The sequence below is a fragment of the Passer domesticus genome, chromosome 21, assembly GCF_036417665.1.
Source record: "Passer domesticus isolate bPasDom1 chromosome 21, bPasDom1.hap1, whole genome shotgun sequence".
NCBI classification, from domain to species: domain Eukaryota; kingdom Metazoa; phylum Chordata; class Aves; order Passeriformes; family Passeridae; genus Passer; species Passer domesticus.
The window spans coordinates 1,467,784-1,490,279 of NC_087494.1; the positions used below are offsets into that span (position 1 = coordinate 1,467,784).

The following is a 22,496-nucleotide window of genomic DNA, read 5'->3' on the forward strand; positions in this document are numbered from 1 at the left end:
AATTAAAACAGGGAGCCAGCTTTAGCTTTTAAGTTATATCATCTCCTCTCCAAAACACTCCCTGGCTGGAAGTGGATCATGCCTAATCTGTTTGACTTTGATATCACAAAGTACACTTTATGCCAGAACAGCAGTTTGTGTGGAATTAAGGACAAATTACCAAAGGAACTTTAAAATAATATGATTAGTTGGAAGCACTGGTCACAGATACAATTACATTCCAGAAACACTTCTGGAATTCTGTCCTGTGAAAGTCTGAGGACTGCAAACCTGAGAGTGCATGGAGTTGCCCCTAACCTTTGTTGGTTAAAATATTTTAGAATTTCTGCTTTCTTCCCTCCAGGTGCCCAGCGAGGCTCCCTGCTTGGGGCAATCCAGTCAAGGAGCAGGCAAGGAGGGCAAATCCTTGTGGCTGCCCCTGGATCCCTGGCAGTGCCCAGGGCCAGGCTGGAGCACCTGGGACAGTGGGAGGTGTCCCTGCCATGGCAGGGCTGGCACTGGGTGGGATTTAAGGTCCCTTCCAAGCCAAACCAGTCAGGGGTTCCATGTTTCTCTTGTAACATCTACAGTTTAATGTATTTGTAGTATCTGGCAGTGCTGCTCACCTTTCCTAACAGCCTGTGAGGGGATTCCAGCCAGGACTGGCTGTTCCCTTGGCAGGGATGCTCCAAGGAGCCCTCTCTGGCCTTGGCTGAGAGCCCCTCCTGAAGCAGCAGACCTGGAGTGCTGAGCACCTCCCTGGTTTTGTTTCTCACTCTGCTCTGCAAGAGCTGCAGCTTTCTTTGCTGAACTCTTGTCCTGTCCTCCCCTCAGGACAGGAAATGTTAATCCCTGGAAAACTGCCTTGGAGGAGGAAAATGACCTAATGCAGTCACGGAGCTTAGCTCTGCCAGCCTCTCTGCTCATTTGCTGTGGAGGATGCTGCCCCTCACCCCCTCACCATCTCTGCCCCTGCTTTAACACCCTCCCAGATGTTCCATGGGCTCTGCTAACCCCATGGCAGGCAGCTGCTTTGTGGTGGGTACAGAACTGTGTGGCTGTGGGGGCAGGCCATTGTCCCTCCACCATTCCCTCCCTCGGGGGCTCTGGAATCTCTGCAGGGGTCAGATGTCACTGCCTGTGCTGCTTGTTGGGCTCTCAGGAGTCCTTGCAGCCTGGAGATGCTGAGATTCCTTAGGCTGCATTAGCTGCAGTCACAGCTGAGAGTCACCCTTGAGGGAGCTGATGCTCCACACTGAGAATTTTTCTTTTTCTGAGTTTTGCTTTTCCTGTTCCTTGGTGTTAGGGAATCCAGGAGAAGATTCTGCAGCCTCTCCTCCCTCAATCCCCAAGGTCTGCATCATCTTCCATGGGAAATGTGTGAGGTGTTCGTGCTCCTAAAAGTGATCCAGGCCTGGCAGCAGAGGTTTGGAGGCTTTTTGGGTGGAGTGGGGAGAAAGGAGAAGCAGGGAAGGCCATTTGGCTGTGGTGGCAGCTCCTCACAGCTCCCAGATTTCCTTCCTGCCTCTGCTGTCCCATGTAATCTGTTTTACAGCTCTGCTGTTTTGGATGGAGAAAGAGCAGAATTTATGGTGATGGTTGATTTATAGATTAACTGCAACACCATTTGCTCTCAGGCAGATTTGGCAGAGCAAGACCCTTTTCTGTTGATAAAAGGGAGAGAGAAAGGAACAGGGATATTCATTAAAAGGGATAAAAGGAAAGTGAGATAAAGTATGGCCAGGCAGAACAGCTTTTCACTCTCCTGACTTGTCTAAAATGAAGGTGAAATCTGCTTTGGAATGGGCTTTCTGCACTGTGGGTTTGCTGGGATTGCATGGCAGGAGGGATGAGTTGAGATGCAGAGCTGTGTCCCCCTGTAATTCCCTGATAACTGAGAGCAGAGTCATTAATCCAGCCCTGCAAGCCTGCAGTCATTAGTTAATCAACACCAACACTCCCAGCCCAGCTCCCCGTCCTGGAGAGCTGTGGGAGAAGGATGAGGGGGTCCCTCAGGAAGGGGGCAGTGCTCACTGCTGGTTTGCTTTCAGAATCCATGGGGTCACCACGTTGTCCAGGGCCTGAATGAGCTCTGCCTTGGATTATCTTCCCAATCAGGTGCTGCAACTGGGATAGTGGAGATTTCTCTTTTTAATAGACTCAGGTTTTTGTGGTCTTTCATTAGGCTGTTGTAGACAGATTATTTAAAGGTCATTTTTCTGCTGCAGAGGAGGCACAGGATTTGGGGAGTTAGGACTCAAGTATTGCCTTTGTTCATTCACCCTCATCTAACAGAGAGAAAATGCCATGGAGGTCAAGCCAGCCTCTGGGACTGATGGAATCAGCTGTGGGACTTGTCTGAGGAGGCACGGATGGATTGATCTCAGCCTCAGCACCCCTTTCACTCAGCTCCCTGCTGTTTGTACTGCCCCTCCAGAGCCCTCTTTGGATTTTATTCTCACCTAAACCCGCTGCCAAAGGCATGGAATTATTTTGTGCTTTGCTGCCATTTCACTTTTCAGTCTGTGCATTTTATGTCCCTCTTTACTGAGCCTGTTCCGGTGGTTGAAATTAGAAATCTTAGAGGTTGAGGTTCATCTGTGAGTTATTGTACCTGACCCAGCAAAGAGGAGACCCTTCCCACCTCTGCTTCCTCTTGGCACTTTCCAGAATGATTCTGGCAGGAGGAGGTGCTGCCCTGGGGTCACATCCCATCCCCAGCAGCATCCTGGGGTGTCCCTGCTGGACTGACAGAAGCAGCTCTTCGATCCAGGAAGGCTCCAACCCATTCCTGCCTTCTGAAAGTGTCTGCTCAGAGCTCAGGCCTGGTTTGAAATGAAGATCTATGGAAGTCTGACAGGATCACAGATTGGTTTAATAACAGAGGCTTTTGAGCAGAGCACTGAGGCTGGAGGGAGGGAGGGAGATGTGCTTCCATGCTCCATCTCACTCCTTCAGCCTGAGCTGACTCCCCTGGGACAATGAGCCTGCAGATTCCAGCCTGGCACAGGGCTGCAGGCAGGGCTTGGGAAGGCTGGGAGGGAGCAGGAGTGGTGCTGCAGAGCTTTGTCTTTATTCACATTTTGTTAACACGTTGGCAGAAATCAGCGGGGATTTTTTTTTTTCTTTACTCAGCAGGGAAAATTGTCGAGGGGTGATGCCAAGTGCAGCACAAGTGAGGTTTAAAATAAGAGGAGCCCGTAGTAATGACAGCACTTAAATAGCACTCGGTGCTGTCTGAGAGCTGTGCACTCGTTAACCCCTTCATGTCCCAAGGAATAAATGTGCTGGGTTTGCATCCACTTCATTTCCAACTGCCCAATCAGCCACACAAAGGGGATCAAACAGGAGAAATAAAGGAAACTTTACAAACTGTGTCAGTGATCTTTATCAAATCTCAGCTACAACACTTGTGGCTTTGATGCTGACAAGAACACAGCTCTCACTTCAAAGCAGTTGTAGTTGGGAACGGTGCAGTTTGATGGATGAGGAGCATTAAACCTTTGGAATGCTGGATTTTTTTCTCCTCAGAAAAGAAAAGAGTGTGTGTGTGTGTAGAGGCATTGCACCTCTAGCACAAGGGGTTTCCTCATCTCAGAATATCTTTCATTACTCATGAGCAAATTCCTTTTGTTCTGCTGGAGGCAATTACCCTGTTTTTTTCAGGAACACGTGTTGCTGTGCCCGGTGAGGGAGGCAGCTCACACAGGTCACTTGGTACAAGGCACAGATAGCTCTGATCTCCCCTGGTTACCTTTTTTCTCCTTGTTCCTGGAGCTGAAATGAGCTATTATTTTAGAATACAGGCTCTTTGAAGCATAATCTTTGCTTTTCTTTCTATTTGTATGGCATCCACTACAAAAACAACCAGTAATTAATAATCTGATTGCCAGTTTAGGGAAATAAATCTGATGTGAACAGGTTCTTCCAAACAAATAACGGGGAATGGCAAGGGGATGAATATTGTAGTCATTCATCTCTGTTGAGTTGTGTACTAATTATCTTCTTGGCTAAACTGAATGAGTAAATGACTTCATAATGTTTTTCCCCAAACACCTTTTCTTAGTGAAATGGCTCCTTCATGCTGCTCATTCACTGCAGGCAGAGGCAGGCTGTGGGTTATTTTTACATGTGGAGGGAGAGACTCCAATGTGCTCTGCAATTTTGTGCTTTGTGCCTGGCACTTGTGCTGTGGAGCTGACTGGACTGGGGCACTGAGAGTCCTTCCAAGAGCAGATGGTTGTTCACATTAAATTCTCTGCTTTTAAAAAAATGTATTTGAAAATTGCTTTTGGAGTTCTGGAAAAATCTCCTCTTTGTGTTCGTTGGGTTGGGGTTAGTGAATCGCAGTGAAAGTAGCCCAGTGTGCTAATCTTGGAGCTCAGTTGTACCTCTTGAAAATTCATATTGCTTTAAAATCAGAATTTTAAAAAGCTCCTGTCTAATGTTACTTCTTGAAACTAATGGCTCTTTAATCCTATTTCTAGCTCAAGGCAACTCTGAGGGTTGGAGAGTCTTTCAGAAGTGCATGATTGGCACAAGTTAGGCTTGACTCTAATCTTCCAATACTCAATCTCCAGGGATTTGATCCCAGCTTCAGAGTAACCTGAGATATTCTGCCCACCCTTATTGGAAAACAAATGGAGAGTTTGCAGTCACAACTTCAGTTTCTTTGGGGAAGGAGGAAGTTTTTCATCCTGCTGTTCTGTTGGCAGCAAAATCGCTGCCATTTCTTCATATTCTGGATAATGAGGAAGTTCTGTGTGTGGAAAGGGATTGTCTGCAGTGAAATGGGCCCTGTGGGTGAGTGCTGGGTGTCTTTGGTGGTGCCCAGGCCCTTCTGAGCAGGTTTGCTCTGATTTTCTGCCTGTGCTGCTTCCCCAGGGGCTGCATTGAGCAGCTGTGGGAGGCAGGTGGGTTTGGGCTTGTGATTTGCTCCTGTCATTACCTATTTACTCCTAATTATGGCTTTTGGAGTTGATACTCCCCAGCCTCTGTGTTTATCTCTCACTCTAGGTGTATTTCAATAAAAATGTCATTATTTGAAATCATTGACACTGCTGGTTAAAGATACTGAATTCCATCACCCATTGTCCTAGGAAGTGATCCATTCAAGATAAACCTGCAGGCACTTGATAAAGGCTCTTTCCTGGGAACAAGGAGCTCTCTTCTCCCTGTGTGATTTTTATCTCCAGGCAGGGTTTGCAGTGCTGATGGGAGGGAGCCACAGCAGAAGGGGAGAGGAGAGGGACGCCAGGGATTCTCCTTTCCTGACCAGGATCTTGAGAAGGGAAATGGGAGATTTCCAGCCCATTCAGCGTGGGCCAACCTCGGATTTAATGAGGAGAAGAAGAAAGGAAGTTGATTTCAGTATTTTAACAAACTGTTGGGAGAGAGGGATTGAGGGAGTTTAATTATGGAGGAGGGTAAAGGTGAAGAGAGGTGACCGTGGAAGGGAGGTGACAGTGCTACCAACAAAGGAACAACCTGTTCTTCTTGCTGAATTACCTTTTTTCTTTTCTCATACAGGCAAAACAGTTTAAAAATAGAGTTTCACAGCAGGATCCCTGTGTGTCCCTTCCAGCTCAGGATATTCTGGGAGATTCTAGCATGGAAACCCCCACTTCTACCCTGAGCTGTGCTCTGACACAGTGAGGAGATGTTGTTTAATGTTTTACCTTGTAGAAAAATGAGGCCTCAGGAGCAGGATGTGAACTTTGCAGGGAGGGACCACCCTGTGCTAATGCTGGTTCCTAATGCTTCTGTTGGGTGATAAATATTCCTGATGGACCAAGGGGTTTTCTTTGGAGGCTTTGCTGCTGCCATGGGGGTGAAGATGTTGAAGGTCAGGGTTCAGATTCTGGGTTTATGGGCACCCTTTGCCTTACAGAGACTGAAATAGCAGCTTTTCATTCTGCCTGTCGTGGCTGAGAGCAGGTTGGCATTTGAATCTTAAAGGGTCACTGTTCTTGGCACAATTAAATCTGCTTTGAAGACAGATAACTCCCCCCAGCTTGACACGCTGGCCTGGACATTTGAAATGTGCTGCTCCCGTTCTGTTTCTGTTCCTTATTCCATAATTATGGTGTGTTAAACTGTGTGGGGCCTGCTTGGGCAGACCTTGTGCAGACACTGTGAAATTGAGTTTCTTACCTTCTCCCAGGAATGGCACTGAAGTGACATTTCCAGAGTCTTGTGGTTGAACCTCCCCCTGCCCATGGAGCCCAGGCTCCCAGGGAGTGGGGTGTGGGATTTGTGAACTAATCACTGCTTAATTGCTCTGTGTTGGTGCAAGAGAGTGTAAATGAGGTGTGGAACAAGGCAAAAACTCTGGGAGTGACAGCTGGGGTGGGAAAAAGTCTTGGAAGCTTTGGGGGAAGGGACAGGAGGATGGTCTGGTCCTCTGCCAAAGGTAGGGATGGCTTCAGGTGAGAAAAATTCCTCTTAAACAAGCAGAAAACAGCTGTGAGCAGGCCTTTGCTGTGGATGAAGTTTTAGGTTTTTGGCCACTGGAAGCCAGAATGAGCTTGACTCCCTTTGAGGAAGCAGCAGGGAGGGGAGAGCCTGGGACTGGGAGGTCCCTGAGGAGCACCTGGTGCTGGAAGCTGCCCATGAATTCCCTGTTACATCATCCTTGGTGGCCCCAAAGGTGTCCCTGCATCCCAGGATGGCCCGAATGCTCCTTTTTACTGACACACTTGTTTAATTCTTAATTCACAAGACATTTGCTTATTTATTCTCATTGTTCCTGATAATAATTCTAAACCATTAGAGGGGAAAATTGTATTCAGAAATGCTGTTTCACACTTTATTTGTTTGATGATTTAGAGCGATAGAAAATAGCACATTTACTGGCTTTTATAGTCTGATAATTATCCACATCCATCAAGCCCCATTCCAGGGGAATAAACAAAACACCAAGAAAATTACTCTATTAATGGTATCCTGTGATGGCAAACAGGACAGACCTCTCTTCTGTGTTTAGGATAGAGAGGGGACTGTCCAGTTAAACTCATGTTGGGAAGGAATTCCTCCCTGGCAGGGTGGGCAGGGCTGGCACAGGGTGCCCAGAGCAGCTGGGGCTGCCCCTGGATCCCTGGCAGTGCCCAAGGCCAGGCTGGGCAGGGCTGGGAGCACCCTGGGACAGTGGGAGGTGTCCCTGCCATGGCAGGGGTAGAAATGGATATTTAAGATCCCTTCCAAGCCAAACCATTTTGGGATTCCATGATTCCGTATTAACAAAAGCAAGCCACCACTCCAGGAAGATAATTTTCTAACTCATTTATAGCTTTGGGGCAAAACCTGTTGGACTTGTGATTCTGACTCAAGAACTCAGAAAATTGCATGGAAGTACAGATCAGAAGTGCTGGAATTAGGTTTCAAGAAATAAGTTTGGAAGCTGAGAGAGTTTCCCACAGAACAGCAAATTCTAGATGTGTACAAGTGGTACTTGATCCACTTCAGGGATTTTCTGTTGTTTTGGTGGAAAGTAGAAAAAGGTAATTTAAAAGGCTCACTATATTACTTTCAGGTTGTTGACTTGGGGGTAAGATGACATTTGAGTCAGAGAACTATAACTTTTTTTATCTCGAGCTGTTTTTTCTTTGCCCATTGTGTAAATCTCCTGCTCCCTGGCAGAGCAGCAGCACATTTTTCCTGCTGGAATCCCCAAACTGCTGAGTGGCAGAGTTTTGGGTGCAGCCTGGCCCTTTGTCTTGGTCACTCTGTGCAAGGCTGGAGGGAAGTTTGCCTGCCCAGTGCCTTGGGGGTTTGATTTATCTCCCCCAGCTGCTGCTTTGGCTCTGTGGCCATCAGTGTCCCTTGTCCTGGGGCCAGGCTGAGCCAGAGGGGCACATCCAGCTTGGTGTTCCCAGCACTGGGGGCTCTTGGAGCCATGCCTGAAGAAAGGAAATCATTTGATGTTTTTTACCTGTGGAATGGAGGTTTTGCAGCTGAGCTGAGCTGAGCTGAGCTGAGCTGAGCTGAGCTGAGCTGAGCTGAGCTGAGGGGATGGTGCCCAGCTGAGCTGAGGGACCCCAGGACTGCTGGGTCACCAGTGGCACCCAGAGCCAGCCCTTGCTGGGTGCTCATGGCTCAGTGACTGCACCCCTTGGACTGCAGCAATTTTTAATCTTTCCATTGCTGTTCTGCCTCGTAATCAATCATTTTGTGTGTAGATGGAGCTCAATCTGTGCCATACGTGCAGGAGCCTTCTGTTTCTCTTCCTGGTTTTAAATAGCAGCCCAAATTCTGTCTTTATTGCCTGTCTTTATGTAAATCAGTCAGATTTGTGAGCATAACTTAAAGCAGAATTTGACCTACTTTTAATTCTCTTCTGCAGTTAATATTTTGAATTCCTAAGAATAAATGCAGAGGGATGTGTAGGCTCTGCTTCCTAAAGACTGGCCCAAAGAAAAAAGTTAATTTCTAAAATTGGAGTCAGCTATTACCATTCTGTGCTGGGGTATTTTGATTTGTATATTATTACATATAGTTCTTTTTTATAAGCTGGAAATTCCTCTTCTCTGGCTGGTTTCTATCCAAGCAAGTCTTTTTTCTTTGTCTCTCCATGGGCTGTTCTCTGAAGCCTCACTTGGCTTTTTGCAGGCTGCAGTTTCAGATAACACAATAACTGTGTTCCAATGTATTAAACTTTTAACATCCTCAAGATTCAATTAATCTTATCTTTACAACTCCCAATTACAGGCACTAATTAAGTGAAGGTTGCATTGTAGACTGGGGATATTACATTAATCATCAGCAGCCTTGTAGCCATAAATTAGTTCTTTCCCAATCCTTCAGCATTTTTCCCAGAAGGAATGGAATGTCTCATTTCCCTGTTTTAAGGGACATTAATCCCACAAAGGAGCTTTGGATCGGGATTAGTTTTATCACATTTATGTAAGTGATGAATGGTCTTTGTAAAATAAAAGCCACTAGCTTTGTCCCAGACAAATGAAATTGAATTGTTTGATAATTATGCAATTTAAGGCACTGTCAAACTTTGGTCAGGGAATGTTGGGAGTCCATTGCTACATTTATTATTTTACAAGATTAGGTGCTACATAGTGTTTTACCTTAAATTTTTTCCAAACCATCAGTTCAAATCAGCTTAGTGCCTAAAGCCTGGAGGCCCCTGGGTGGGATTTGTGTGCTGTCACCCCCTGCCAGGCCAGCCCAGGTGTGTTTGATTTCCTGGCACAGAAAATGCAGAATTTGTCTGGCTGAAACCCCCCAAATTCAGGTGCATTCTGAGCCCCCAGCCCGGGAGGGGCAGTGCTGGGCTCCTGTTGCTGAGTCCCCTCCTGCAATATCCTGATCCCAGCGTGGGATAATGAGAAGGATGGGTTTGACATCTTTACTGGAAATAGCAAAAATAATGCATTTTTTATTATTCACTTTGAAGAGAAGTTATAGCTGGCAATAAATGCCATTCCCACAGATGTAAATTCTCAGAATTCTCTGTCACAAGAAGCAGGGAGAGCTGTATTTAATTTGCTGCAGAATGTAACCAAGGATTTACAAATTTCCATTGGCAATATTATTGTGTGTCATCATGTTAAACACGTTTAAATGTGTCCTGGTATTCAGTTCCCTTCTTATAACCTGAACACATAAATCTCTGTCACCTGGGCTTTGCTCCTGAGAATGTTGTGAACCTCAAAGCACTAAGAGAACTAACAGCTTTTGGGAAGAAAAAGCCATTTGAAACTTCCCTGGTGTTTGTACGTGCTGGGCACACCCAGCCCTGTGTCTGGGACCTGAGGGACACTTGATTGTTTTTCCAGATTACATTCAATAATTTGCACTCCAAAAAAATTCCACTCAAATTCTTTTGCACTTTACTGACCCCAAATCTAAGAAAACTGTCTTTAGGAAGTGTAGAAGTTGTTCCCTACACCCTTTAATGATGTTTTCATCAGCAGACTCTGCATTTTCAGGGTCACCTCATAAAGAAAATTATTGAACACTTGAATTCCATTATTTCACATCAGACAATAAAATCCAGCAGGGGCATCAGGATTGAGCTATGAGTGCTTGAGCTGTGCTGAAGAATATTTACTTTTTTGAATAAAATGAAAGCTGTTTGCACAGAAGAAGGTTTATTCTTTTCCAAAGCACACAGACCCTCCTTCACACCTTTTCAGCCCATCTGTTTCTTGCTTATTAATATTTAGCACAGTTTTATTTTGCAGCTATTTTCCCCACGGAGAACACACCTGCTGTTCCCTGCACTCAGTTATTTCTGGGGTTTCCAGTGCTGTATCATCACTTTGTCTTCTCCATTTCCCTTCTACCTGCTGAAATCTTGTGGTGCTGTTTGAGAAAATGCCAGGAAAACCCACACTTCATGTAACATGTCTGAGGACTGTTATTAAATGCTGATTTTCCCATGGATTGTGTGTTACTGATGCCTTTCAGACATACAGAATGTTGGTTTCATTGCCAGCCATTGTGTGCTGTGCTGAGGGTTGTTGCCCCTCTTGTTCCTAGCCTTTTCCCCTCACTGTTTTTCCACCAAAAACTGATATTTTGCTTTCTGTCTGTTCTGTTCCCTCCCCCCAGGTATGCCATTCCCCCGGAGCACGGCAAGAGGCTGGAACGCCTGGCAAAAGGTGAGCCCTGGCTCTGGGCTGGGCTCAGGAAGGACTGGCACCAGCTGAGCCTGCTGGGCTGCTTGAGGGACCTGCTGGGCTGGGGAGCAGCTTCAGAGCCAGAGAACTTTCCAGGGAATTTCTCTTCCACCTCTTCCCTCCAAGCCCCAGGCTCCTGGCACGGCCTGACCTGAACTAAACAGAACTAAACCTGACCTGAACTAAGATTCCTTAAAAAAAAACTTGGATTTTGAGGCATTGAGGCCAAACCCTCCCAGCTCTGGGCAATGGGTTTAATCCACAAGGGTTTGGGTTGGAAAGGACCCTAAAAATCCTTTCAGTGCACCCTGCCAGGGGAAGGGGCACCTTGCACTGGACCAGGAATGCTGCCAGGGATGGGGCAGCCACAGCCTGTTCCAGTGTCTCACCCCCTCACAACTGACATTTTCTGGCTCATATTGAACCTAAATTTCCCCTCTTCCTGTTTGTAGCCATTGCTCCTTTACCCTATAAATACACTCTGTATTTGGTGGTTTTCTTTTTATTTTAGCCTCATCCTCCTTTATTTTTCAGTGCCATAAAGTTCATATTAAAAAGAGAGAAAAAATGAAAGGGAGGGAAAAATAAAAGGAAGATGGAAGTGGGGGGAAGGGAGAGTTACTTTGAGCTGTGGCAAACTCCCACCACTCAAGCTTCAGGGAAGATGTCTGGCTGCAGAAGTGGATATGTTTTAATTTGTTGGTGTTGTTTCTATTTTTGTTCACTTGCAAATGTTCAAGGAGCTGCCCAGCTAAAAAAAGCTGCTGGCCCAGAATAATTAGCTCCAAATCTCTGTGGTTTATCTCCAGCGAGGCAAGTGGGGTGGTTTAAATCTGGTGGTGGAGGTAGGAGCAGGCAGGAAATCTGGAAAGTTCTGCTCTGATGCAAAAGAAAAGAACTTCTAATGCTGATTTCCCAGAAAAGAGGAAAATTTCTGTACTGCCTTTCCCTGCTCAGCACACTCCAGGGTGTCGAGGGGAGCAGCTGATTCTGTGGGGTAAATGCAGAATAACTGGGGATGAGTGTCCTGGGGCTTGGTTCTCCTGGGCACTGAGCTCCATGATCCCTAAATACAAATATCACTGGAAATGGCTGCTCAAAAATGTTGCATTTCAAAGCTACAGCTCAGTAATTTGCCAGGCTTTAATAGATGAAAAAAGTAATTTTTATAAGAAGTCAATCAATCAGATGACTTGTGTTCTGCAGACTCTGAAATACCACTCCAAGTCTGACAGGAGCAATAATAAGTTTCTTGCTGTTTGTAACTAATTTTTACGGATGATCAATTTTGAGGCACAGAGATGGTTTGTGCTGTAAAACCAGGAGCAAATTATCAATGATCTGGTCTTTATTTTAGTTTCCTGTCTCTGGAAGCTGGGTGGGTGATGATTTAACTCTGCAAAGAGCCCAAATTGCTGCCTGGCCATTCCCCTGTCCTGTGCATCAGTGGGGAGAAGTTTACCATGGAGAAATGAGTGTGCAATTAATATGGAAAATGAATAGCTGAGCTGTAAATGGGCTCACTGGGAGAGCCATGGAGCCCATGGAGAGAATGTTAATGTGTTGCCATGTTATTGGTGCTAATCACTTAAAATGTGCTTCTTTATTAGTGGCTTTAATGAGAGCCACTTAAACTGTGCATTAAAAAGAGGAACTGCAGAGAGGGACGACAGGCTGGGTAGCAGACAGTCATAATTTGAATTGAAATGCTTTTAGTAAAAAAATATAAGTAAACCTGGAATCCAGTAATCCTTTTGACTTTCTGAAACCCCTTCCATTATGTCTCATCAATTAGTTTTGGTTCCAGAGCTTGGGTTATTTGTTTTCCTGAGCTGTGATGGGGTTGAGTCCCTACAAACACACAATTTGTTATGGAATCAGCCACTTGGAGGGAAAGGCATGATCATGAGGAAAATTGGGTTCCATTGGCTGAGCTGTCTTTGAGGGGTTTGGGCAGTGTTTATCACTGCTTTAATTTTTTTAATGATTTGTGGTTTGTTTTAATAACTCAGTGGCAGAATTTAACACTTAGGGGTGTTGAGGTGCTGACTGGGTCGGGTCCTGCTGCCTCTGCCACTTGTTGGTGCCCACTGTGAACGTGTCCCTCGTGCCACTGCCTGGGATGGACACCTTTCCTTTCCCTCAGCATTACCATTTTTTCCTTTAGGCAGGGATGTGTAGGGCAGATTGGTGTGGAGTCTGGCAGATTGTGTTGTTTCCCAGGTACAGTCCTGTAGTGATGCTCCTCCTCTGAATGTCTCCACAGGATTTTTCCCAGGAAGCTCTCAGGGATGTGATGCTTTCCTCCGTCACAAGATGACCCTCATTTCTCCCTCCATCCTGAAGAAGTATGGGATTCCCTTTGACAGGGTAGGTCCTGCAGGCTGTCCCTGCACAGCTCCTCTCTCCTGAGGAGCCAATCCAGCAGAGCCACGGGGGAAATTGGCTTCATTTCCAAGGCATTGTTGTGCTGAGTTCAAACCTGGGTTCAAACCAGCTCTGCTGCAAAAGGAGGGCTTGGGCTTTGCCTGGGACACTGGAGAGAAGCAAAGCTGTCACTGAACAAGCTCTGGCAATTTGGGAACCTCTCAGGTGGAGAGGCACGAGCTGATAAGGATGTTCTGGCTCATCAAGGGGCAGCAAAACCCTGCTGGTGGTTCAGAAACACTTTTTTATTTTCTCATGGATCCAGTGTGACCCAGAGTGGAGCTGGCTGTGCTGGCTCCCTGTTGTGTAAGTGTTCATGCTGCTCTAAGCCTGGAAGGATCCCTGCAGCTCTTAAGCCCTGATTTGAAAAGAGAGGTCATGTTTATTTGGTATGATCGTTTTAATGTGCTTATTCTTAAAGTCTTGTGGCAAGAAGTAAATCTCCTCAGCCAGGGGTGGTTACAGGGATTTGTATCTGTGCAGAATCACTCAAACTGCTGCTGCTGCTGCTGCTGTGCTCCAGCACACAGAGCCAGAGCTGCCTGTGGATGTGGGAAGTGTCAGAGGCCTGCTCCAAAATGGTTTCATGGAATCATGGAGTGGGAAGGGACCTTCAATCCCCAACAGTCCCACCCCTGCCATGGGCAGGGACACCTTCCACTGTCCCAAACTCCAAACCCTGTCCTGAAGCAGTGGCTGTTGGAGGAGGATCACTGTTATTCACAAACAGGGGACAAGTGCCATTTTTCCTGAGGAGCAGAGATAGGATCCCTTCATCCAAATCCTTGGCAGATTTCAATGAAGTTGAAATAGGCAGCATTTATAAATCTCTATAATGCTGTTCTGGAAAAAAAAGAAACAGATCAATACTAGGGCTTTTTAATAATTAAAAATGTGTATTTCTGTAATCTCCTATTGATTTCTCCATTTATTCCTCAAGAGCTTGCAGAAGTCAGTAAATTTGGGGCTTTCTTCATGAGTGGCAGTTTGTGCTGGCTTTCCTTCAATAGTTATTACTTTTCTGCATGGCCTATCCATCATCTGGAGTGTTTTCTAATTTATTGTGGGATAATGTTGACAGCAGTGCCATGGATGATGTGGGCTTGAAATGGAGACACCAGGATGTGCATTCACTGACAGAAACATCATCTCTTCATCTCTGGAGCCAGCACTGCTGGGGTTTGTGGAGGGGATGATGCAGGCTGCTCCAGGGGCTGGCTGCAGCTGGACTTAGCACCTCCTGCTAAAATCCTGCACGAGCTTCTTGTGTATCACAAGCTTTTATTCCCTCTTTCTTCAATTATTCTTCTAGTGTTAATGACATCGGCAAGTTCAGAGGGAGGGAGGGAGAAGTGTTTGAACTTCTGTGTGTTTACATTTTGCATTTGGCCCCATCCCTGTGTTTGGAAGTGCAGTGCCCTGGAGTCTCTGTGGGCTCAGAGCTGCTGGGGTGTGGGCTGTGGCTGTGGGAAGGAATCCAAGCAGAATTCTTGGCCTGTGACAGCTGTGAGAGCTCTGTCAGCACTGCTGGAAGGACAGGGAAGGTCAAACTTTGCCTCTTCCATACCCTGTGGAGGGGAGGAGCTGCTGCATGAGGGGCAGCTGGGCTGGGAGCTGCTCTTGTGGTTCAGGCCATGCTCTTAACAATTAAACTTCTTTTTTTCCCCAATGTTTTTTTTGCACAAGATATAAAAAGGGTTTTTTTTTTTTTTTTTTTTTTGAAGCATCAAGATTGATTTGCCTCTGGTTCTAGCTGTGATCTGTAGAGTTCAACCCTTATTAATAATGCCCATAATGCTTATTGTTATTTTAATTTCATTAAAGTCAAGTCACAGGGTGGTTTGTGGTGAAGGGGACATTAAAGCTCATCCAGTGCCACCCCTGCCATGCAGAGGGACTGTTAGGAGGGAAATCCAGAGCTCTTGGGGGTGGGAATGAAGGTTTGGAGCTGCCATGAGCCAAAGTGATCACATCAGAGATTTATTGATCTTTTTATTGATCTTTTGGAATGTTGCAGCCTGAGACCCCTTTGTAATTGGAGCAGATATAAATAGTTCAGGTTATGTGACCCCTTTCCATCCACTGTTCTGAGTATTTCCCTTAAGAGAAATCCTTGAGTATTCCTGCAGTTCACCAGGCATGCTCCAGCTCAGCCCAGAGCTGCCCATGGCTGCTCTGCCTCCAGTGGGAAGGGATTTCATCAGTGGGGCTTTTAATGGGTCTCTGCTCTCAAGCTGCTGCATTAAGTGACCTGTGGGGTGTCTCCTCCTTTTTGCTGTGGTTTCAGATCACCCAGGAGGCCGGGGAGTTCATGATCACATTTCCCTATGGGTACCACGCTGGCTTCAATCACGGCTTCAACTGCGCCGAGTCCACCAACTTCGCCACCCTGCGCTGGATCGACTACGGCAAGATGGCAACACAGGTGGGCAGGGGCTGGGCAGCTCCTGGGGCACCCAGCAGTGCCCCTCGGCTGTCCTTGTGCCTGAGGAGAGCATGGAAAATGCCTGAGGAGAGCACGGAAAATGTCTCTGCTCTGGGAGGTGCTCTCTCACTGTCCCACGTCGCTGGTTTGCCTCTCGATAATTTGTTTTCACAGAATTCACAGAGTTCACAGAATTCACAGAGTTCACAGAATTCACAGAATCACTGGGTTGGAAGAGACCCTAAAGGTCATTGAGTCCAACCCAGCCCCAACAGCCCAACTGAGCCCTGGCCCCCAGTGCCACATGCAGGCTTTGTTAAACACACCCAGGGATGGTGACTGCACCACCTCCCCAGGAAAACCATTCCAATACTTTATCATTCTTTCCATAAAACACTTTTTCCCAATATCCAACCTATATTTCCCTTTGTGTAGCTTGAGGCTGTGTCCCCTGGTTCTGTCAGTTCCTGGAGAAAGAGCCCAGCCCAGCTGGGCACAGCCACCTTTCAGGAGCTGTGCAGAGTGCTCAGGTCACTCTGAGTCTCCTTTTCTCCAGGCTGAGCACCCCCAGCTCCATTTTCTTCTGAGGGTGCAGGAATGGCTTTCTCAAGTGTTGCATTCAGGTTCTGAACAGGTTGTCTTGGGAATGGTAAGTTGGAATTAGTTTTCTGGTGCATCCAAACTGCATTTCACAGTGAATAAGGTGACTGATGTAACTGAGCACAACTCATTAGGTACACACTGGAGGGGAAGGAATAAGCTGGAAATACTTTTAAGCTTTAATAACACTATGGTAATAACACTGAAAATACCTGAATTCCTCTAATCTGTGCACTCAGTTAAGTTTGGAGAGTTCTGTTTGTCTGGTTATTTCTCGTTAGGGCAGATTCCTGGTGTACTTTGGTTTGTGGCAGCTCTCCTGGTTTGAAGTCTGCAGAATAACTGACCAGCAAAGCTCATTCAGTAGAATCTGGGAAGTTTTGCCTTGGGCAGGGACACCTTCCACCATCCCAGGTTGCTCCAAGCCCTGTCCAGCCTGGCCTTGGACACTTCCAGGGATGGGTCAGACATTTGGATTTGTTCTGGAGTTAAAGGGATGGTAAGAAAAACTTTTAACTGTAAGAGACCTCAAATCAGTGTCAGGTGTCTGAAGCTCAAAAATAGCCAAGCAGTCTTGGTTTAAAAATGTAAAAAGTGGTGTTTTTCTGCTGTGACCTTGTAAAGCAGGTGTATGTGTAGTGAGTGGTCATGGTATTACACCCCAGAAAATGGGGTTTATCATGGAAATTCAGACAGCCCTTAACTACAACAGAGCCAGCAGGCACCACTCGAATATTAAAAGCAATTTTGGGTTCAGCCATGTGTTCACAAACAAGTGACATTTGGGAAGTGCAGTTTTAGATGGAGCCTCCATGCTTACATTGTTAGGCAGCGTAGCGTGAAATTACTGAACAAGCAGCAGCAGAGCAGGAGCAGATCTGGGGACACAAAGTGGAAGTGTGGAAGGAGATGCCCAATTTATTCCCATTGCACTCCGTGGCACTTGTCTGTTCTGAGCCTCCTGGTTAATTCTATTCCAAACCAGGTGTTAATTAACCTGGGGTGCCTGGCTGGGGTCCCAGCTGAGGAAGGAGTTTGTTACACTCTGAGGGCAAAGCTTTGTTTAAATCTCATTTTGAGGTTAAGCAGGGACCTAAGGAGTGATCAGGGTGTGCACTGGGAGCTGCCTGCACCTCTGTGGGGAGAGAATTCCTGGAGAGACATCAGGAGGAAATTCCTGCCTGGCAGGGTGGGCAGGCCTGGCACAGGGTGCCCAGAGCAGCTGGGGCTGCCCCTGGATCCCTGGCAGTGCCCAGAGCCAGGCTGGGCATTCCAGGCAGTGGAAGGAGTCCCTGCCATGGCAGGGGTGGGATGAGATGAGATTTAAGGTCCCTCCCAACCCACACCACTCCTGAGTATGTGATTTTTAGTTAACTGCTACAGCTTTCCTGTATTTCAAAACTGGCTTCATTGATTTATGTGCTCCCAGGCACAATTAGATTATCCTTGCTCACATGCAGGCAGGTTTGGGGTTTTTTTTTCTTACCATATACTGATTTATAGAAGTTCTTGGGAAGTCTGAGCTGGACAAAGCTCTGCAGGCCCTGCTGCTCCTGCAGTGACCCAGCTGCCTGGGGGTGATTCCCTCCTTTCCTTGGGCTGCCAGCACAGCTCTCTTGTCCTGCCTGCCCTCAGGAGAATGGGGACAAGGCCAGACTCATAATTAGCCAGTTGTAATGCTCTCCTGGACATCATCCTGGGGAGGAGATGTGGGTTCTGCTGGGAGCTGTGTGTCAGTGCTGCAGTGCAGGAGAGGAAGGTAATGGTTCACCTCGGAGAGCAGAGCTGTGCTAATTGCCTGCCAGATGGGTGCAATGTTCTGCATCCCACAGAGAACCTGCCTGGCTTGTAAAAAACACAGAATAACCAGCCTGGGGTGTAAAGATCAGCTGCTGAGACACTGGTCCTGCTCTAATTGTAGAACAAGTGTCAGGATTAGCAAAAAAAAAAAAAAAAAAAAAAAGCAATGGCTGCAGAGTAGTGTGGGAAACTATCAGTGGGTAAATCCACTTGTATATGTAAATGAGTAACCAGGATGGGCAGATCCTCAGAAATTCCAGTGGAAATTGGTTTGGTGAATACCAAGTGAATAATCTGAGCTGTCCTGCTTGGTTCAAAGCTTTTTGGGAACGTGGAGTCTTTCTCTCCTTGGGTTTTTAGCTAGAACAGGTGCTTTTGCCCCTTGGGTCTGATTTGCTCATCCTCCTGCTAATTGCTCCTCCAGCCCCAGTGCTGGGTGTGGTCTGTGCCAGACAAATTCCACAAATTGTGTTTTGTGATGTGCAGAAATCTTCAGGGCTGCTTCTCTGTGCTCTGAGCCAGGGTCAGGCCCAGAGGAAGGGTCTGGATCCTTCCCAGCCTTGAGAGTGCTCCAGAGGGAGGTGGGTGTCCCCATCCAGCTGGACAGTGGCCCAGAAGAAAGAACAGCTTTTAGCTGCTCTGCCATGTGTTGCTGATGTCCACATCTCCCTGTGGCCTGGAGGAGCCAGGGTGAGCTGAGGCCAGCCCCAGCTTCCCTCTTGCAGCTGATCCTGGGGTGAAGCTGAGCAGCAGATCTTGTTCAGGATGGCAGAGACCTGCAGCTGATCCTGGGGCTGCCAGGGATGATCCATGTGCCCTCCCCAGCCCTGCCAGGGGTTCTTGCAGCATCCCAGAGCTTTGGAAAAGCTCCTTGGGGAGCTGCAGTCCTGTTGGGTGTCACTGGCACAGTGCTCAGCAAAAGGAGACCCAGAGGGGTTTGCACAGCCTTGGAGATCCTGGCACAATGTTTCAGAGTCAGCTGTAATCCAAATATTTGCTTTGGACTTCAGCATTCCTGATTCAGCTGAGGAGGGATGGGTTTATTTGTGTATGCTACAGTTAATGTTTGCCTGCATAGGCAGAGCTTAGGAATTAGGGAGAAATATTTCCCTTTGTTCCCTGTAGCTGGAGTTCCTCAGTCATTTGTCTTCCATTTGTCATATTTTTTTTTCTGTTTGGTTGTTGAAAAAAACTGCTGAGTGAAAGGCAGGAAATTACAATTTTCATTCCTTACCATCTTTTTTTATTAAATTTCTTTTTATTTTGCACCATGAGCCTGCAGTTCCTGCCTGCACTCCTGGTTTTTTGTTTCTGGAAACCCTTGGATGCCAGCACCAGAGGATTTTAGCAGCTTTGGGGTCTTTAAAAGGGTTTTTTGCCCAAAGAACCCTTTTAAACCAGGGGCTTCAGGAAATGCCCTCCCTGTAGCTGAGGTGGCCTGTGAGCCTGCTGCTATTCAGAGACCCTTTCAGAGTGCAGACATTTAGCAGAAATTCAAATCCCAGCTCAGCTTTTCTATTTCTTTGGCAAACTGGACTGAACATAAGTGGATGGGAGCGGAACAATTTCTGCACTTTCCCTTCAGTTAAGTGCAGCCACTCCTGGAGAAGGTCTGGGTTCCTGCTGGCTGCCACTTTCCTACCTTCCTTTATCTCCTGTTTACTCCACAAACACTGCTGGAATTCTCTCTCTCAGCATAAAACAGGGTCAGGCTGCCCCTCCTGCCCAAGTCCTGCATTTTGGGCTGTGAAATCAAAGCTTTCCCCTCATCCAGGCAGTGCTGCCATCACAGCCTCCCTGCAGAGCAGCCCTGCCTGCTGCTCTCCTCTGGGGAGGGCCACAAGGAAAACTCTTCCTTTGGTTTTCCTCTCTGCCAAGAGAAGGAACCTTTTGGATGCCAGCCTGGGATCCTCTCCCTGGCTTCCTGCTTCCAAACCTTCTGCTCACTCTTTGTTCTGTACTGTATATATAATATAGATGTAATTTCCATTTTACACTTGGAATATCTGTGATTTAATGTTGTCTAGCATATAATTTTCCAGCTATAATTGAAGCTTTCTTCTTACTATTCACATTTTAGTAGATTTTTTTTCCCCTTCAATATGTCTGTATTTCCCAAGAAAATAAAACTTGTGAGGCTTTTGCAGAAACCTGTTTGGTAATACTGCAAAATTGGTCCCCAAAATAAGGCAAATCAGAACTGTATTTTTGCATTACTTTGTGTCTATGCCTCAACTGACTCTAATTAGACCTTTTTAAGCTTAGAACACGTAAAAAAATCTATTATGAAATAGCATTTCCATAGTTTATTTTTGTCAGACATTCAAAATTGCTCTTTTACTCTAATTAGACCTTTTAAGCTTAGAATACATTAAAGAAATCTATTATGGAATAACATTTCCATGGTTTATTTTCGTCAGACAGATTCAAAATTGCTCTTGTACAAATTCTTCCACCTTTCTTCATACTTATTTTCTTGTAATATTTGTAAACACCCCTAATGCTCTTGATTCTGTGCAAGAAAAAGGAACTTTTGCAGCTTTTTTTTTGTGCTGAGACGGAAAGGGGATGGTTATTTTTTGGAAATCTCTGGAAGCTTTGTTTTATCAGCTCTTTTCCGAGCTCCTCTCCTGAAGTTTTGGCTGGGAGGTTCTCGGCACGATTTTTGTTAATGAAAAAAAAAAATCAAGAAGGGGTTCTGTGAGCAGAATGAACCCCTGGATTTGCTGGGGTTTGCAGCTTCCAGTGCTGGGGGTGCTGCTGGCTGGGGTGGCTGAATGTCCCTTGGGAGGGGGGGATCAGTGCCACCAGGTCCTTTTGCTGTTGGCCTGGGTTATTTCTTCATTTTTGTGTTTTTTACCCCAGCTGAGGCTGTGCTGCAGGGAGGGGGGCTCTGCCAGGGGTGCCCAGGGAGCTTTGGGGCAGGGCCAGGGGGACTCCGTGGGAATCTTCCCTAATTGTTTTGTTTGTGAAGCTCTGCGAAGGGTTTCCAGGGGGTTTGCTAATGAGCTGCTTTGTTGTTGATACCGGTAATTACTCTGCAAACGGGGGGTCAAGGCTCATCTTCCTCCCCACCAGCTTCCAACCAGCAGCCATTAAACACACAAACTGTGCAGTTGGGGCTTCTGCTCCTCATTTTCTCACAGAATTGCTGCCATTCATCTTTCAGGAGCCTGCTTGGACTGGCTGAGTGCAAGGAGAAGGAACCTGGAGCCCCAAACTGGTTTTTTTCTGTGCTGTAGCACACCTGTGATATGGGAACAAACTGGATTGCTGCTGGCTGAAGCCCTGATGGTACTGGGGGTTTGTTTCTCCCCAAAGCTGAAATTCTGCTTTGTGCTGGGAGTGCCCAGGGAGGAGCTGAGCTCTTTTCTGTGCTCCTGTAACAGCCAGAGTTCCTCTGTTGCCTTGTCCCAGAACCACCTCTCCTTCCCAGGAACTTGCTTTTGGCTTCATTTTGATGAAAAAAAAGCAGGTAGAAAGGCTTTAAGCAAAGATTTTGGTGTGGCATTTAAAAGCTGAAAGAGCTTCAATTACGAGCATGTTGGGTTTTGTGATGGATGAATTTCCAAAGTGGGAGGCTCAGCTGAGTCTTACCAACTGCTTTCATCTGAATATGAAGGGTTTTGTCCATGAAAACCAGCAGTGCCTCTTTAAATATGTAATTTTGGTGACTATTTCTGCATAAGGAAAAGGTTTATTTTCCATTAGCCTTTCCTGTGTGGTGGAACTGCTGAGGTTCAGTTCAGTGTTAATATTTGGGAATTGAGGGAAATATCCTCACTAAACTGTTGCTGAAGGTTGAAGTTGAATGAGTCTGCACTTTTCCATAAATCATTTGATTTTATGACTTCAAGGAGACAGTCGTTTTATTTGACTGTGATTTTATAGAGACTTATTTGTGTTTTTATGTTAAAAAATATTGCAAATAAGATAATGGTTGTACATTCCATAGCCACAAATTCCCCCCATCAGTCTTGGAGTTGGAATTGATGGGACAGGGCTCCTGGTGTGGTCACATATTTTACCACAGGCTCCAAATTAGAGTTGCAGATAATAAAATAATGAGGAAAGGAAGAATGTTGGGGTTTTAGGCTGGAAAAAGGTTTAATTGTGCATTTCCTTATAGTATTTTTCCATGTGCTTATAGTTAATAAAGCCATTAACTTATGGAAAAGGAGAGGTGAGGCTGGGAAAAGCCTTCAGAAGGTGGAATAAGTGAAGTTCTGCAGATTTGGTGAATGTGGAAACTCCTCTCCTGTTGCTCTTTTGGGTCTCAGCTCCCCTGTAACCGAAGGCACAGAACTGACCCTAAAGCTGTGGATTTTTGGGTTGGTTTTTCTCCACTCCCATTTTCAGGACGTGCAGTGGGTCCTTGGAGGTGCCAGTGATGAATATTCTGTTTGTTCTGTTGTTTGATCTGTGGCTCTGGCAGCCCTGCTGCTCCCTGGGGTGGGTCTGGCCAGACTGGGAGTGATGCAGGGAGAGGGGAAGGGCTGGATGGGATCTCAGGGTTCCTGGGATTCCTCACCTGCCACTTGGACAAAATGTTTGTGTTGCCATTCAGTCCTGTGCTTTGGGTGATCACAGCACCCTGAAATCCTTCCCAGGGCTGGTGATCCATAGGAATT

At 46.4% G+C, this 22,496-nt stretch overlaps 1 protein-coding gene across 6 annotated transcripts in view; it reads left to right on the top strand.

Moving 5' to 3' along the window:
• The window catches only part of KDM4B (lysine demethylase 4B), a 73,083-nt gene that overhangs the window by 19,981 nt on the left and 30,606 nt on the right, over positions 1–22,496 (top strand). For 5 of the 6 annotated variants that reach the window (XM_064396182.1, XM_064396183.1, XM_064396185.1 and 2 more), the window contains 3 exons: positions 10,546–10,595; positions 12,880–12,983; positions 15,328–15,465. In XM_064396182.1, the coding sequence (XP_064252252.1) occupies positions 10,546–10,595; positions 12,880–12,983; positions 15,328–15,465 (292 nt within the window). Of the gene's footprint in view, positions 1–2,274; positions 2,986–10,545; positions 10,596–12,879; positions 12,984–15,327; positions 15,466–22,496 lie in introns of those variants that run through there. The other variant, XM_064396188.1, reaches the window with a different exon arrangement.